The following is a 16,558-nucleotide window of genomic DNA, read 5'->3' as shown; positions in this document are numbered from 1 at the left end:
ACACTCATAAGATACAGCACGAATGTTTTCACAGGGGAAGAAAACCCTGCAGCGCAGCATGTAAGTATAATACTTAGAGTAAGACGCATGAGGAATGTGTATGCAAACTGTGTCTCTATACTATTTTAGCTTACAGGAGAAAAGTCAAAATTAAATGCTCCATTATATGACTCAGTGACACAAGAACACCACGAAATATATATCATGTCCGCTCTACAGATGAAGAGGTGGGAGCTCAATCACTTTAAGAGACTTGCCCAAAAGGATCGGCATGTCAGTATCGCACCCAGAATTCAGACTTAGCTCTATTTGCTCCTGAAACTTGTGATCTTTTCTTTTCATTAAGCTTTTTGAGATAACTGTAGATTCACATGTTGTGAGAATGCAATCTTTTCATTTTGATCACACTGCTGCAGGCCAGTTTAAGCATTCCCCTGAAGGGTAAAGTTCAGAAATGCTCCAGAAGGTCTCGGGCCACTGCTATTTTAAACATCTAGTTTAAAAGACAATGTGCTATAAACCGTGTATGATTAAAAAAAATTAGATTAGAGACCTACCCTATCAGAAGAGTTGGGGACCAAAAATGGCTAACGAGGCTTTAGGCGGTGGTAAGGAGGTAGAGATAGTGTGCTTGGAGTGACATATCCAATCCGAACCATTATCATTATAGGTTATTTAATATCTTTTCATAGTGTCTTCCTACTGCAATTACCCTCACATCTCCATTTTAATATAAAAGAAAGTCTCAGAAGGAACACACTTGTCAGAATACAGGACAAAGGCCTCGGGCCTCACCTGGACCTCTGCAATGCCGTGGACCTGCAGCTGAGAGAGGGTCCAGGTGCCTACTGACAAGGGGTGCCAGGTGCCTACCCCATGAGTGGTCTGTCCCTTGGGCAGCTGAGGCATTACTAGGAGGCCCACACTATGCTAAGCATTTTGCATGCATTATTGCATTAAATCCTTTAATCCCTACAAGCCGATATAGGTGGTGCTGCTAGACACACTGGGAAACTGTCTTATTTGGTGCTTTGCCGAAAGTCACTGGTTACTCTCTGTACCAGGATAGATTTAAGCACTGTTCGAGGCATCTTACATATATTACCTCTAATCCTCATAATGACCCCGTGAAATAGGTGCCATAATTATGCCATTTTACAGATGTGAAAGCACAAACTAGTTAAATAACTCTCTCTAGTAGGGAGTTAGTGGTGAGCCCAGGAAAGGAATTCAGAGGAGGCTCTGGTCTCAAGCATTAGCCCGCATCACCTGGAGCGCAGGAAGACACAGACTGCTGGGCCCTGGCCCGAGTTTGATTCCGAGGGCGGTACCTGTGAATTTCCATTTCTGCAAGTTCACAGGTGAGGTCCACGGCAGCTATTCTGGGAAGCACGCTTTGAGAACCACTGCCCTAGAGTTAGCTGTCTTAATCACTGTGCCACAAATCCTATTGGCCACCGAAGTACATGTGTTTTTAAAAAAATTCCTCTTGAGAACCATTTTTAAAAATTATTTAAAATAATTCCCAGAATCTCAGTCTTTGTGATTTTACCATAGTTACCCAAACGAGACCACAATGTGTCCTTTAAGCAGAGCGTTCCACCGTGGAGCGTCTTCTATGCTTGTGTCCCCTCAGCCGAATCCGAAGGCAGGGGCTCTGACCACGTGCGCCGAGACACAGCGGCCCGGGGTTCTGGGAACCGGGCCTCGTCGTGGCCCAAGGACTACGAAAGGACCTGACCACCGGGGCAGCCCCACCTTCAAATGGCCCAGCACCGGGGCACTGTGGCCTCCGGCTCCTCCAGGTTTATTTACACTTTTTTTATTTCCCTCGGTCCACTGTGGAGCAAACGATCTCACACCTTACATCTGCTATCAGCAGTTGAACCAAATTCGGCAAAGTTCTCCGGAAGGGCAAGGGGACAGGCGGCGAAGAGAGAAAGGTCTTTGCAACCAGGAGAGGCGGCGGGAGACGCGCCCACGCGGGTCTCCGTGGCCCTCGGCGGACGCCCGGCCGGGTGGGGTAGGGTAGAGTGGGGCTGGGCGGGCGGGGGGCGCCCCACGGGGTGGGCGTGGCGTGGCGGGGGGCGCCCCAGGACGCGGGCAGCAGTCGCCCCAGGACGCGGGCAGCAGTCGCAGCCATCTTGCGCGCCGGGAGCACCTCGCAGGTCCGACGGGCGGGGAGGTCAGGGGCGCGGCCCCGGGACCCCGCCCAGCCGAGGACTCTCGGGAGCGCGGGCCGCGGGCGCACTGCACGGACTCACCGACAGCCGGGAGCGCAGCGGTCCTTTGCAGGCGCCGCGGGTGAGCCGGGCGCTCGGCCGGGGTCGGGGGGCGGAGGACCCGGGTCGAAGGGTTCGCGCCCCGAGGGGGGACAGCGGCGGGGATTCGACGACAGGTGTGGCTGGGCCGGCCCGGCGGGGGGGTGGGGGAGGAGGTCTGCGCGCAAGCTCGCTCCGAGCCGGTGGTCCCCGGGAAGAGCCGGGCTCGCCCCGCCGTCGGCCAGATTCGGGGTCCCCGGGTCCCGGGCTGGTGGGGGTCCCCGTCCGGCCTTTGGCGCTTGGTTCTCTCTTTTGGCCCAAATCAGCGGCAGGTGACGCCGAACCTACCGGTGTGGCCGCCCCTGCTGCTCCAGACCTTCCTCTTTCGACTCTGCCCCCTGGGGTGCCCCTCCCGAAGTGCCCGCGGAGCCCGGGCTGCGTGGGCGCGCGTCCTGCCCGCGCCCCTCCCGCCTCGCTCGGCCCGTGGCCCTCTGGCCCCTCCGGGGCGGGGACCATTTTTTAAAAGCGTTTCTCAAAGGCTTGACGGTTGCGGTTTCAGCCCTGGGGCAAACGGTTGCTTCACAAAGTGAAACTTGGTGTCTGCTGGGCTCCCGGCTGGCTTCCTGGAAGTCCGAGGAGCACCTCGGCGTACCGCCCCGCCCGCTTCCGCGTCCCCGAGCTGGGCCCCGCGCCTACCCCGCCGGGTCCCCTCCCCCTCCGCCCACGTCTCCCGCGCGGCCCCCTCCCCCGCGCGGCCCGGCCCCCTCCCCCGCAGGGCCCGCCCGGCCCGCCGTAATTGCAGGTTGGGCGGTGGCTCAGCCGGCGCCCGCCCGGCCGGTTCTTAAGCAGCGGCGCGCGGGGCGGGCGCCGAGTGTCGGGCGCGGCGGCGGCAGGAGGCGGCAGGCTGCTGTGCGCTCTGAAGGGCTTTCCTCTGCCTCCAGGTCCGGAGAGCGGTCTCAGCTGCTGCGGCAGAGTCGTGTTTCCAGGGGACTGAGGAAAACCCGTCAGGAACCGAAAATGCCGAAACCAGTAAGTAGCCCGGTGTCGGGGCCGGTGGGGATGCTTCACGCGTTTTTTTCCAGCGGCGGTACCTGGGCGACGTGTTGGGGCGCTTCTGGGTGGGACGGGGTTCTTCTGTCGACGGCGAGAGGGCAGGAGGGAGGGAATCGGCCCCCTGCTTGGTCATTGGTTGGTCCTTTTGTGGAACTCCTGAAGAAAACGACGACTGAGCTGCTTTTCGATCTACGGTCTTTTTGTTTGTGAGCGTCCCCGTCCCCGCCCCAGTAGTTTGTGGTCCTTTGTAAAAGAAAAGTTCTGTCTGCTTGAAAAGTGTCTTCTCATGCAACTTGGAAGTTTCTTAATAAGACAAGTTGTCTAAATGACCGGAGAGTCAGGTGGCTTCCGACGACGCCCATCAACTCTGAGTCCTTCCATGGGTCGGAACCAAATGCGCCCCAAATCTTCCTTTGATGCTTTAAAGGGCCTCGAGCTTAGGAGGCTCCGGCTTTCTGGCGGGCAGCTCCTTTCCAGCCCGTTTTACGCCAGGCCTGTGAAGCTGTGCTCTGTTAACCCGGGAATTTGCTGGTGGCAGCAGGATTCCTATCTCTTAACGAGGCTGAGCTGTGGACTTGAATTGCAGATGAAGGAAGGCTGCCCTGCTCTCTGGTCGTGCGCTCCTGGTCCACATCATAAATACCAGCTGACTCAAGGGCCTGCACCTCTGTCCCTTACATCTGATTATGTTGCTCTCAGGGTTCGACTGCTGGCCAGGCCTGGGGGGGATACGCTTTCATTTAAGTGGTGGGAACAAGGCAGGTTCTTTGTGACCAGCATTTCTTGGAAAGTTGTATATATTTACCTGCTTTGACACAGGTGAACTGTGACTCGATGTTGGGGAGAGGATTTCACATTTTTTAATTGTTCTGAATCATGATGGAGAAGATACCTGGATTCATTAAAAATTGCAATAAAAGACATACGGAATTCTAGTTTTTCAAACAAGTTGGTTGTGTAGTCGATGCTGATTTGCTACCAGTAAATCGTAGATTCTCTAAAAGGAGTTCTTGATTAATCAAGTCTTTACTGTAAGGTTAAATATATTTCTCTGTTAATATGCTGTCAGATTCAGAAGCCAATAGAGTTTTTGCCTAAGTTACATAATTAAGATGATCATTCATGATGAGAAAATTTTTTTCCTACACAAAATTCTTCTTTTCATTTGAAACTTGCACATGGCACCCAGGCATTTACAGTGCCTGTGATAATAAACCTGGTGTAAATGGCAGCCGCTCACTCAGGACACACAGCTCTATGCAGCCTTTTGCAGAGCGGCAGTCAGGACATTACTGTAGGTATGGTTTTCTTTCTTTCACTAAAGGAAAGGAAGCAGAGTTCAGCTTTTAAGGTACCACCCTGAAAAAAGGCAGTAAACCAGTTTCCATCATTGCTTTTCTTTCTCATTTATCAAAATGAACTGTAATTTATTTTTGTTGTAGTAAAATATACATAACATAATTTACTATCATAACCATTTTGAAGTGTGCAGTTCAGTGGCATTAAGTACATTCACCACCACCACCACCACCCATCTCTACAACTTTTTCATCTTTTGAAACTGAAACTCTCTACCCATTAAACACTAACTCCCCAGCCCCTGGGATCCACCCTTATACTTCCCGTTGCTACGACTTTGACTATTCTAGGTCCCTCATATAAGTGAATCACACAGTTTGTGTCCTTTTGAGACTGGCTCATTTCACTTAGTATAATGTCCTCAAGGTTCATCCATGTTACAGGATGTGTTAGAATTTCCTCACTTTTTAAGGCTCCCTCTTAATTTCGTATGGCAGGTATATTCTAATGGTATGTATAAAGATACATACATTTGAATAGTTGGGGTTTTGGGCTTCTACCTGATCCCTTGAATTCAGCAGGCAAAGTATTTTTGATTGAGGGCGCCTGGGTGGCTCAGATGGTTAAGCGTCTGCCTTTGGCTCAGGTCATGATCTCAGGGTCCTGGGATCAAGTCCCGCATCAGGCTCCCTGCTCCTTGGGAGCCTGCTTCTCCCTCTGCCTCTTTCTCTCTCTGTGTCTCTCATGAATAAATAAATAAAATTTTTAAAAAAAGTATCTTTGATATCTAAACTCTGTCAGTGGACAACTTTATTTATGAAACAGTATGAATGAAATATTTGCTGTTTTTTCTCTCAATACTGCTTCTCGAATCACCACTTGTTAGAGTGAGTGTTCGTTCACTCAGCAAGCATCTGTCCTGCAAGCTGTGTGTGCAAGGCACAGATGGGTGAGACCAAGATTGTCTTTGGGGGGCTTACAGTCTGGAACCCAAGCCAGGACATGTGCAAATGCTTGAAATAGAAGCTGGAACACTGAGTGCCACCAAAGAGGAAAAAAGGCTTAGGTCAAGTGAACACAATTAGAAGGAAAACCATCTGATGGGGAAATGGGTGGACTATTGAGAAGTTACCCTTCAGCTGAGTCTTGCTTGAGGGCTGTGGGTAGGATTTGAGCAGCCTGGGCACTCCAAGGGTGTGTCTGGTTTTGCTTTTCCCACAACTGCTTTGGGGCTCTACTCATGTGTGACTTGTAGACTCCCAAGGAGGATGGTTTGAGGTCCAGAAGACACCACACCCTCTGTTCAGCTGATTGTTTGGTCTTGTGGGTCCTTCTCATCGGGAGAAAGGTGTGGAGGTTTGTCCACGGAGCTGGCTCAGGAAGCAGTCCTTGTGCCTCTGGTTCAGCCAAGGGTGACCTGTGGTCCCCCTTCCTCCTTAACCACCACACTTGCTTGCTTCATTGCGATAGGAAGGAGGCATAGGGTGGTAGAAAGGAAAACCACAGCAGTCAAGCTTAGGAATGATGCAAGGCCAAGCTCTCTCAAATCTTTTCTGAGTTTAGTGCTGAACTGCCTTACGGGGCACTGGCAGATGCCGCAGCTGTTCATTTCTAAAGTTTTGATGTGGAAGTTGCTAATATAAAAGCAGATTTTCCCTTCAATTGGAAAACTGTGAAAGCATGTTCAAAATTCTGCCCTGTGCCAAAATTTTAAGACAATTTCTGAGATTACCTTGCCTCTCTGGGAATATATAGCCTTTTCCACTAATTTTTTTTCTCTTGGGTATGTATCCAGTGTGGAATAAGTCCTTGTTTCTTAGCTTCTTGTTACAGGTTTCTTGTCAATAAAATGGGGCTGTTGGCAGTACCTAATTCATAATGTTACATGAGACAATGTCCATTAAATATTTTAACAGGCACAGGATTTACTGAATATACTGATACATTTTCCAAACACCGCCCCCCCCAATCAATTGGGAAGGACTCATGGGATGTGTTTTCTGTGTATCCCTCCTCCTTTACCATGGGCAGATGGTGAATTAGATAGCTAAGATTTTCCCATGTGGTGGTGAGAAGTGCTGGCTAGGATTAGTCATTTGTCATCATCACATTCTCTATGTAAGGCACAATGAGTCTATTTGTACATTCATCCATTAGTTCAGTGGGCATCTGTGTGTTACTCTGCTAGATGTTGAGGCTACCAAGATGAGCAGACACAGAAATACTCCCTGTCATCATGGATTTACAGTCTGGTGAGGGGGACAGACAGTAATCCTAGAATAACTTGAGTGTATATAATGGTATGTGTGGGGTGGTGGTTGCTGGGGGGAGTGTTAATCAGGAAGGACAGAAAGGCACCCCCAGGAAGCGATGACTGCTCAGAGCAACGCAAGGAATGAAGAGACCTTCCCTAGGTGAAGGAGGGAGGCAAGGAGCATACCAGCCACAGGGAATAACTTGTGCAAAGGTCCTGTGGTGGAAGAGGGTAGGATGAGTTCAGGGTTCCTGATAAGGATGAGTATGGCTAGAGAGAAAAATCAGAGGCCAGCTGTGCAGAGCCAAGTAGGCCCTAAGAGGGCATTTTCAGGACTTAGCTCAGGGGGAAGCACTGAAGGGTTTTGATTGGAAGGAAGTGCCCTGATCAGATTTGGCTTTTGAATGGTCACGGCAGCTGCAACATGAGAATCAGTAGGAGGGAGGAGGCGCAGGCGTAGACTATTGGAATAGCCTAGGTGATAGGTGGTAATAGCATGGACCAAGGCAGTGTGATGCAAATGGAGAGAAGTAGATGTTTTGGGGAGCTCTTTGGTAGGACTTGGTGATGGATTGGGTGTGTGGGGGCAGAGGGCAATGTAAGGCTGACTTCTGGCTCCTCGCTTGCATAACTGGATGGATGGTAGTGCCATTCACTGAGATAAAGAACCTGGAAAAGGACCAGGTGTGGGAGGGAGGGTTGAGAGTTTGGTTTGTGCTGACAAGTTTGTGACTGTCATGGGTGAAAGGGGTCCTTGCCTTCTTTCATTATTATAACTGCTACCTCCTAAAATATATATAAATACCAGTATTCTTCTTAAACTACAGTATTTTTTAAATCCACATAAACGAAAAGTAATCCAACAGCTTCTTACGTTTCTTCTGAGTGTGTGTGTGCACTACACACACACGAAGTTAAAAGTTAGGATTAATTTAGTACTGTGTTCTCAAACATTGGCATACGTAATTATCTGGAGATAATTACGTAATTATCTGGAGACAGTACTACTGAATCCCCATCTCCAGGGCCAGGTAAGACTGGGCACCTGTGCTTTCAGTAAGCTCCCCAGTTGGTTCTTAAGTGCCCCCAGACTTTGGGAACTGCTGATTTCATAAGAAAGGAGCAGTTTGGGGCGCCTGCGTGGCTCAGTCGTTAAGAGTCTGCCTTCGGCTCAGGTCATGATCCCAGGGTCCTGGGATCGAGCCCCGCATCGGGCTCCCTGCTCAGCGGGAAGCCTGCTCCTCCCTCTCTCACTCCCCCTGCTTGTGTTTCCTCTCTCGTTGTGTCTCTCTGTCAAATAAATAAATAAAATCTTTAAAAAATAAAAAAAAATAAGAAAGGAGCAATTTATATATTCTTCCCCTCAGAACCCCAACAATGCAGTGAGGCCCTCCTGATGGGGTTGATACTGGTGGTTGTGTGTGAGCAGAGACCAGAGCCCATGGTGTGTTTAGGGGGCAGCAAAACCCAGTGTTGATTCCAGAGCATCCATTCAGGCGAATGTTTCTGCAGGCTTGGGAGTGGATATACAGTCGCCTTCTTAAAGTTCCAGCTTAAATGCTATCATTGGCATTTGGAATGTGGCTGAGGTGGGGAAAAAGAAGATAGCTGGATGGGTATCAAACTCCAGAAAGACAAGGAGCTAAGATGTCTAATTGAATCTCTCTGATTTGAACTTCTCTCTGCAGGAGTCCAGTTGCAGAGCTTAATTTGGCAGTGAGCAATGGGCTCTCTCAAATTTTGGCTCTTTGTTTTTAAAGGGGAAAAAGAGGCGGCCATTTTCCATTAAATAGCAGGGAAGAAAGAGATCCCATTCCTGGTTCCTCTGTTTCTCTCCTGGCCTTCCACACTGGCCTCTCTTGTTAGTTACTGTCCTAAGTAGTAATGTGATTTGTAACAAAAATTTTAATTTATGAATACTTACAATTTGGGAAAGGAAAACAATATTACTATTCTTACTGAACTGTAATTATTTTTCTTTTTTTACTTAAACTTCCGGGTATCTTTGACAATTTGAAGATTCTTAGGATGACTGAATATATGCCTGCTTTCTTAGAGGATTCAGACATTTCACCTCTAATCTGAAGCAGTAAAATTCACAGTCTGCTTTCACAGTCAGTGAATGCATTCTGAGTTATTCCTTTATATTTTATTTGATTTCAGTGGTAACTACACTTGGGAGCCCCCAGCTACACCAGTTAGTTTTTTTGTTTTCCTTTTTGTTGTTGTTTTTTTCGTTTTGTTTTTTTAAAGTAGGCTCCATGCCCAGAGTGGAGCCCAAACGGGGGCTGTCTCACAACCCTGAGATTACAATTTGAGCCAGAACCAAGAGCCACCCAGGTGCCCCACCTCCAGTTTTTAATTTAAGTACTAAATGTGTGGTTGCCACTACTGAAGAGACTTATCATTCATGCCTGTGACATAAAGAATTTTTTTTTTTTAAGATTTTATTTTGTTGAGAGAGAAAAGCATGAGCAGGAGGAAAGGGAGAGGGAGAAGCAGACCCCCCACTGAGCCGGGGTGGGGGGGGGGACCATGACCTGAGCTGAAGGCAGACACTTAACCAGCTGAGCCACCCCGGTGCCCCAAGAATAAAGCTCTTATTCCGGACTTCGATAAGTAGTTTATTTAGTAACCTCTACTCCTGGGGCTCGAACTCAGGACCCTGAGATCAGGAGTCATGCGCTCTTCTGACTGAGCCATCCAGGTGCCCCCTTAGTTGTGTTGTTTTGTTTTGTTTAGGGAAAAAAATCTGCTATAACGTGGTTGAGAGACTTTTGACTAAAAATGCTTAATATATAGTTAATGTATATAATTTTCCCAAATAAAAATGCAAAGCCATGTAAAGAATAGTTTCATAATTTAGTATTTAACCTGTACTTTGGCAAGTCATCTAGCTTCTAAGAATCTCAATTTTGTCATTTGTAAAATGGGAGTAAAGTTTTTAAGTGAAAAGAATTCTACATAAAATAAACAGACTTTCATTATTTGTGTGTCTATGAAATCCAAATAATTTATCTCCAGATGCTATCTGCTTTGTGTGTGTCTTGTGTACATCTTTTTCCTGGAAACTTGCTTTACAAACATTTCGGTGTGACATGTAGCTAAAACTAAGGGTTTTAGTTTCCAAGTTGCTATTAACCAGGCAAAGTTTGTCACTAGGCCTTTCTAAGAAAAACAGCAATGTGAAATGTTCGGGTTATTTAGTGAAAGGGAACACCACTGTTACCTCTCTCTCTTTCTCATCCTCTATGTATTCTAGTTGTCAGAATTCCCTGGGAGGTCATAGGGGTTCTTTCCTTATTAGTTGAAGCCCTGTTTTATGCCATTACATTCCAGGTGCTGGAACTATAAAAATAAGATAGATTGCTGCCATCAAGGGATTCTCCGTCTAATACCGGAGTCAGATATGTAAGCAAAGAATTACAATGCAGTATAGTAAGTATGCTAATAGAGGTACATAGGGAAGAAGACTTAAGTGTGCTCTGGGGAGCTAGGGAAGACGTCGCAGCCAGTGAGATGCTTCAGTAGGTGTTGAGGGGTGCATAGGAGCTCACCAGTGCACAAGAGCAGAAGGGTATTTAAGGCAACAGCATTCAGTGGTCGGTTCTATTTTCCTTGGATTGTGAGTCAGAGTTGATTCTCTAGACTCTTCTTAGTACCTAACAGATAAATGGTAATACTGGTTCAAAGAACATGGAAGACTGCATTAACATAATAATCTTTTTAATGTAATGCATTTGATAAAACCTTAAAAGCAAAATGAAAATTTCCTGACCTTGAGCCAACTTTTATTGATAGATAACAGGAAGGAATAGATACCACCTGAGGATCAAACTGTAATAGTAAGTGTAGCAGATTTTGCTTACCTTTCTGTTAACTTTGAAGACACTTTGCACCTCCTATTTTTTCTATTTTTGCCTGAAAGTCAGTTTTAGACTGTCTATATCAAAAAATTGTCATCATATTATTGGAAGTAATTGTTTTTACTTTGCGATGGTAATAGGCCATGGCCAAATCTGGCTGTGACCGGTTCTTGTAGGCGCTACCAGCTAGGAATGGTTTCTACATTTCTAAGGGGTTGTTTAAAACGAACAATAATATGCAACAGACACCAAAATGGCCCCCAAAGCCTAAAATATTTATCTGGCCCTTCGCAGAAAATTTTTGCCAACCCCTGCTTTAGTATAAAATAATTGCTGGTTTTTTTTGTTTTGTTTTTTTAAAGATTTTATTTATTAGAGAGAGAGAGGGAGAGCACAAGTAAGCAGAGCGGCAGGCAGAGGGAGAAGCAGGCTCTCCTCTGAGCAGGGAGCTGGACGTGGGGCTCGATCCCAGGACCCCGGGATCATGACCTGAGCTGAAGGCAGCTGCTTAACCGACTGAGCCACCCAGGCGCCCCTGAAATAATTATTGTTAAATAGGTTATCCTTATATATATTTTATGACTAAGCTAATAATATTTCCAAGCCAGATCCACATCAACTGTTCCAATTTTTAAAAATTTCTAATCAAAGAGCAAATAATCTGTTAGCTAACATTAGGTGCAGCACAGGCCGTGAGCCTGAACAGGTACCGGGAAAGCTGCCATGACCTAGAGCAGGCGCACGGCTGGTGTTGAGGCAGTATTTTAAGCAAGGCTGGTGCTCGGGCAGGTCTTTGTTCTGTAGAGAAAGTGGTAGTATCTTGTGTCTCCCTTGCTAAGCCATTGTATGATGACAGATTTCTGGCGCATGGTAAAAGAAAGCAATTTGTATCTGATATTTGAGTTGAAAGGAGGTTATATAGATGAGTTTTTTATCACTGACAATTTGAAATTAATTTTTGACCTATAATCTGTGTATGAATTTCTGACTGTAAATGATTTTATAATTTAATCCCTAATTTAGACCACTCCATCTAAAATAGAACCCCCTTCACTGTCCACCCTTTACCCTGCTTTATTTTACTTCATAGAACTTAGTTCTACCTATAACAATGTTAGATACTTAGGTTTGTTTTTGTGAGGTTTTTTTGTTTTGTTTTGTTCTTTCCTGGCCACAGAGCGAGATGCACCGTGGTTAAAAAAAAAAAAAAAGAAAAACACCATTACCGGCTTCAAGAACAAACTTTCAGTTCTTGCTTTATTGGTACGTAAACATGCCTGCCTCTTAAAGCGTATTCTGGGGCGAGCTTCTCAACCTCCCTGTGCCCGCCCCCTCAGCTGTGAAACACTGTCCAGGGGATCTACCACAGAGGTTCTGCCGAGGCCAGGCAGGACAGCCCAGCACCGGAAGCTCCTGGCCCTGTGCCTAGCACTGACTCTTCTCTGTCACCACAGAGGACAGAGTACATGAAGAGGGACTCTACTTGTCACTACTAAATTCTAATCTGATTAAAAGCTTTTGTCTCATGATGGGCATTCTTTTTTCTGACATAGCCTAATAATGCAGTAGAATTTACCTTGCTTTTTGTCCTTTTGCTACCGCATGGAACATGACCCCCATCCCTCTCTAACACTCATTTGTTCATTAACAAATAGAGTACCTACTGTGTGCCAGGTTCTTAGCTCCTAGGAGTACACTGGTGAACAAATCCCTAACATAAAGTCCGGGAGTAATAGCACTGCTGTTCGTTTTCATCCAGGCTTTGCCAAGAAGTAGAGGTACTTTTTATTCTCTCACTCTTTGTTGGGTGAAGAGTTAAAACCACTGGGCAGAGAGTGGTTTGCTTTTGTCTGTTTTGTTGTTGTTTGGTAAATCACTCTTGTACTGGACAGTGAGCCAAGATATTTCTCTAAGAACTTGTTTTCAAATAGGTTTGATGATAAGCAAGTCATCGTTTGCCATACCCATGTAGATTCTTCTATCATTTCTCAGGCATTGAGGCTCAAGGAAATTAATTTTTTTGAATAATATTTTGGCTATTGCACCATTACTACATGTATAGATTTCTTGTAAAATACATCTTAGAAGGAGATCTGGCCGGGCGCCTGGGTGGCTCAGTCGTTAAGCTTCGGCTCGGGTCATGATCCCAGGGTCCTGGGATGGAGGCCTGCGTCGGGCTCCCTGCTCGGCGGGAAGCCTGCTTCTCCCTCTCCCCCTGCTTGTGTTCCCTTTCTCGCTGTGTCTCTGTCAAATAAATAAATAAAATCTTTAAAAAAAAAAAAAAGGAGATCTGGCCATATTCATTACGTTTTTAAAGAGAAAATTGAACCACAAATCACTTGGTTAAAAGCTTAGAACATAAATACTATATTGGAACCACCTCTTATTTATGAAAATGCATTATGTATATTATAGTATTTTTGTTGAGGTGTTTCATTGCCTTGGTTAAATAGTTACGGATGTTGCTTCTTCTTGTTCCAAGTACCTGCTTACATAAATACATTGCTATTTCGGTGAGACTCTCAAGTGGGACTTAGATGGGGAGATAGGGTGAGGAAAACTTGATGTTTGTTAAGAAACTGGCCAAACAGGGCAGTTTGGAAATACAGTGTGATGACAAGGCTGCAGAGGGCATGACACAATTTGAATAATTGTAAAAACTGTGAAAAGATTTTTTTGAGACAATGGGGGATGATTGAATATTGACTGAATTTTAAAATATTAAAATGATAGTGATACGGTGGGTGTATAACACACACGTAGGTACTCAGTTCTTTAGGGCTACATACTGAAGTTTTTGCAGTTGAAGTGATCCTATGGCAGCCTAAAATATGCCAGCTACACACACACATATATATGTTAGGAAGTTAATGGCGTCCGACTGGGTGAAAGTACAGGAGGGGTGGGCGGTGTCCTCTCTACTTTTGTGAATGTTCCAAATTTTACAAAGTAAAGTTTGTTTTTTAAAAGCACATTATAGGGGTGAAAGGGAAAGATGCTGTCATTTTTCCAATGGCCAAACACTTGAGTGTGGTGGGAGGGCAAGTGGGAAGGGAAGGTCTGCCCTGGGATGTGGAGTCCCTGCGGGAGCCTGAGAACCCTCCCGATTGCTGCTGACCGCTCTCCACGATCCAGGATCCCTGAGTACACTTGGTTTCGTGGGAGAGCTTTGGTGGTGTGATCAGGTGAGTGCCTGGTTTAACCCCAGATTGGACTGTCTCGCCTCCCACATACATATTTTATTCAAGGGAACCTCCAGTCACAATTGCAGTTGATTGGAAACCACACAGGACTGTTTGTCCCAGCTAGTTCTGTTACTCTGTATTCCCAGGATCTTGGGGGGGGGGGGGTTGTGCATGCCCCCGTGCTCCGACTGGAAATAGGTCATCGCCTCATGGGCAGCTTTTGCGGAGCTGAAAATTGGAAGTGAGCATAACAAAATGTGGGGCATTCCGGGGCAGGGTTTTGTGCAGCCCTTTGGAGGCTGGCTTGCCTTCCGTGGCGGGGGGAACGCAAGCACTGCAGACCTGAGCTGGGGGGTGGGGGGGCTGCCAAGTCGTCTCTCCCCTCCCCACCCCCGCCCTCATTCCCACTAATTATGTGCCTAGTTGCAATCCGTCCTGGACCTGACATCCTGGATCTCAATCAAGTATAAATTGAGGAGAGTTTGTTTTTTTAACTTAGTATAATTTCAGAAACCTGGGTGGTTTAAAGTAACTTTTATTGACGTTTGCTTCTGTAAGTGAATTTTGTAAGCTTACTGATTTAGTCTGGATTTTTTTTTTAAAGCTGTTGGGGCCTTGCTCTCCTTTTTCCAAGATGGCAAAAGCCATCATTACAGGAGAAATGTTAAGTAACACAAAATATTACTACACATGTGATGTTTTTTTCCTTAAGATTTTTTATTTTTAAATCTCTACACCCAACGTGGAGCTCGAACACAGAACCCCGAGGTCGAGTTGCGCTGGCTCAGGTACCCTACTGCACGTGTGATCTTAGCCAGGGACAAAGATTTATCAAAGAAATGGCACAAGATTTAAGGTACGATTTGTCTTAGTGCTTGGACATTTCCATTCTTTGATACGCTTCCCCCCCCCCCACCAGCTTAGAAAGGAAAAACCCTTCAGAGACTTCTAACTTTACAAAGAAAACAGTACATTCCAGGTGGGTAGTGAAGTCTAATCTATAGGCCTTTAATTTCCTGTATTTTATGAGCCTAGAATTAAAAATCATTGCAGCAGATGATAGCCATCTTGGCCCTGTCCCTTTTGTCTTTTATGGGATCCTAAGTTTGTGGGTATAATTAACCTCCCTTTTCAGTGAACTAAATTGGTGCTGAAGTATGTATGACACATCTAGCAAAACTGAAATCACATGTTACAGAATCAAGACTTCACAAGACTATTAGCTAAAGAGAAAGTGACCTTGGAGTGGGGAGAAAAGGGTGTAGACCACATCTATGTTTCTGGAAAGAAATGGTTTCTTTTGTGGAGTGTGACATTCTTTGATCGTTTCTTCCCCTCTCCTAGGTCAGGTGTCAAAGCTTGGTAGCCAGTTCGTGCCCATATTAAATCTACACATGGAGTGTATGTCATTCCTAATGTAAAGTTGGTTCCTACTTACTCACAAAAAAGGTTCTTTAAAATGCACAGCTAGTAGGTATGAGGAATATGATTTAAATACCCTCAGCTGAGAGGAGGATGCCCCCCAGTATACCTCTCAGCACAGATAGATGGAACTGGGTGAGAGTGATGGCCCTTCCATCGGTCAGAGGTCTGCAAAGCTGTTTCTTCCTGCCTCAGTTCCCTCTTTCCAGAAGGCGTGCCTGAGCCCGTTGAATAGTGGCGAGGGCTCAGCACGAAATGTTCCCAGCCCAGTTTTCAAGTAGAGGGAACTGACCTTCTTTTTAATGGGGCTGCTCAGAAAAAGTTCCTTTCTAGCTCTGGGGTTTTGATTTTCTCTGGTTGTAATGAGTACAAACAGGACTGGTTTGTCCGCTTTTTGTCTGCAGTCCTGCCTGACAGGAAGTGGGTCTGGGAGCAGGAAGTGGCTTAACTTTCAGAGGTGGAAGGAGCCATTTAGAAAGACTTGGGGTTTCGTTACATGCTCCTGAAATTATGTGATGGATATTAGTTGATCTGGGCTCTTCCTTATATATCCATACTTCTACATAATTTTCACCCTGGAATTTGGAACAAACTTCAATTCAGAATTTAAAACCACTGACTTACATTGAAAGACACAACTTTAAGAATAACATTTAAGAGCCATATAAATATAAACAAATATTTTTAGTAGCTGATTATTAGAAGTTGCAGTTGCATACACCTTTCTGGGCCTGTTGCCTCGGCCTTTAAAAGAAAGTGGTTAAGGGGCACCTGGGTGGCTCAGTTGTTAAGCATCTGCCTTCGGCTCAGGTCATGGTCCTGGGGTCCTGGGAGCGAGCCCCCCACATTGGGCTCCCTGCTCAGCAGGAAGCCTGCTTCTCCCTCTCCCGCTCCCCCTGCTTGTGTTCCCTCTCTCGCTGTCTCTCTGTCAAATAAATAAAATCTTTAAAAAAAAATAAAAAAGAAAGTGGTTGGGGCGCCTGGGTGGCTCAGTCGGTTAGGCGTCTGCCTCCAGCTCTGGGCGTGATCCCAGCCTGCTCAGCAGGGAGCCTGCTGCTCCTTCCTGCTCCCCCTGCCTGTGCGCTCTTTCTCTCTCTGTTAAATAAATTAAAAAATCTTTAAAAAAAAAAAAAAAAAGTGGTTAGACCAGGATAACTTTTCCCCTCACCAAGCAGTACCCACTTAGAATCAGCCTACAAAATAGTTGGACCTTGTCAC

General features: G+C 46.1%; 1 protein-coding gene across 1 annotated transcript in view; it reads left to right on the top strand.

The window, feature by feature from the left end:
- The first annotated feature begins 2,132 nt into the window (after positions 1 to 2,132).
- Positions 2,133 to 16,558, top strand: part of EZR (ezrin) — a 52,141-nt gene continuing 37,715 nt past the window's right edge. The window contains exons 1-2 of the mRNA XM_081829244.1: positions 2,133 to 2,304; positions 3,203 to 3,290. Of these exons, the coding sequence (XP_081685370.1) occupies positions 3,279 to 3,290 (12 nt within the window). The 5' untranslated portion in view covers positions 2,133 to 2,304; positions 3,203 to 3,278. The remainder of the gene's footprint in view (positions 2,305 to 3,202; positions 3,291 to 16,558) is intronic.

This window comes from Leptonychotes weddellii, chromosome 8 (genome assembly GCF_054177405.1).
Source record: "Leptonychotes weddellii isolate Sample4059 chromosome 8, ASM5417740v2, whole genome shotgun sequence".
Classification (NCBI taxonomy): Eukaryota; Metazoa; Chordata; class Mammalia; order Carnivora; family Phocidae; genus Leptonychotes; species Leptonychotes weddellii.
This window is presented reverse-complemented; position numbering and strand designations above follow the sequence as displayed.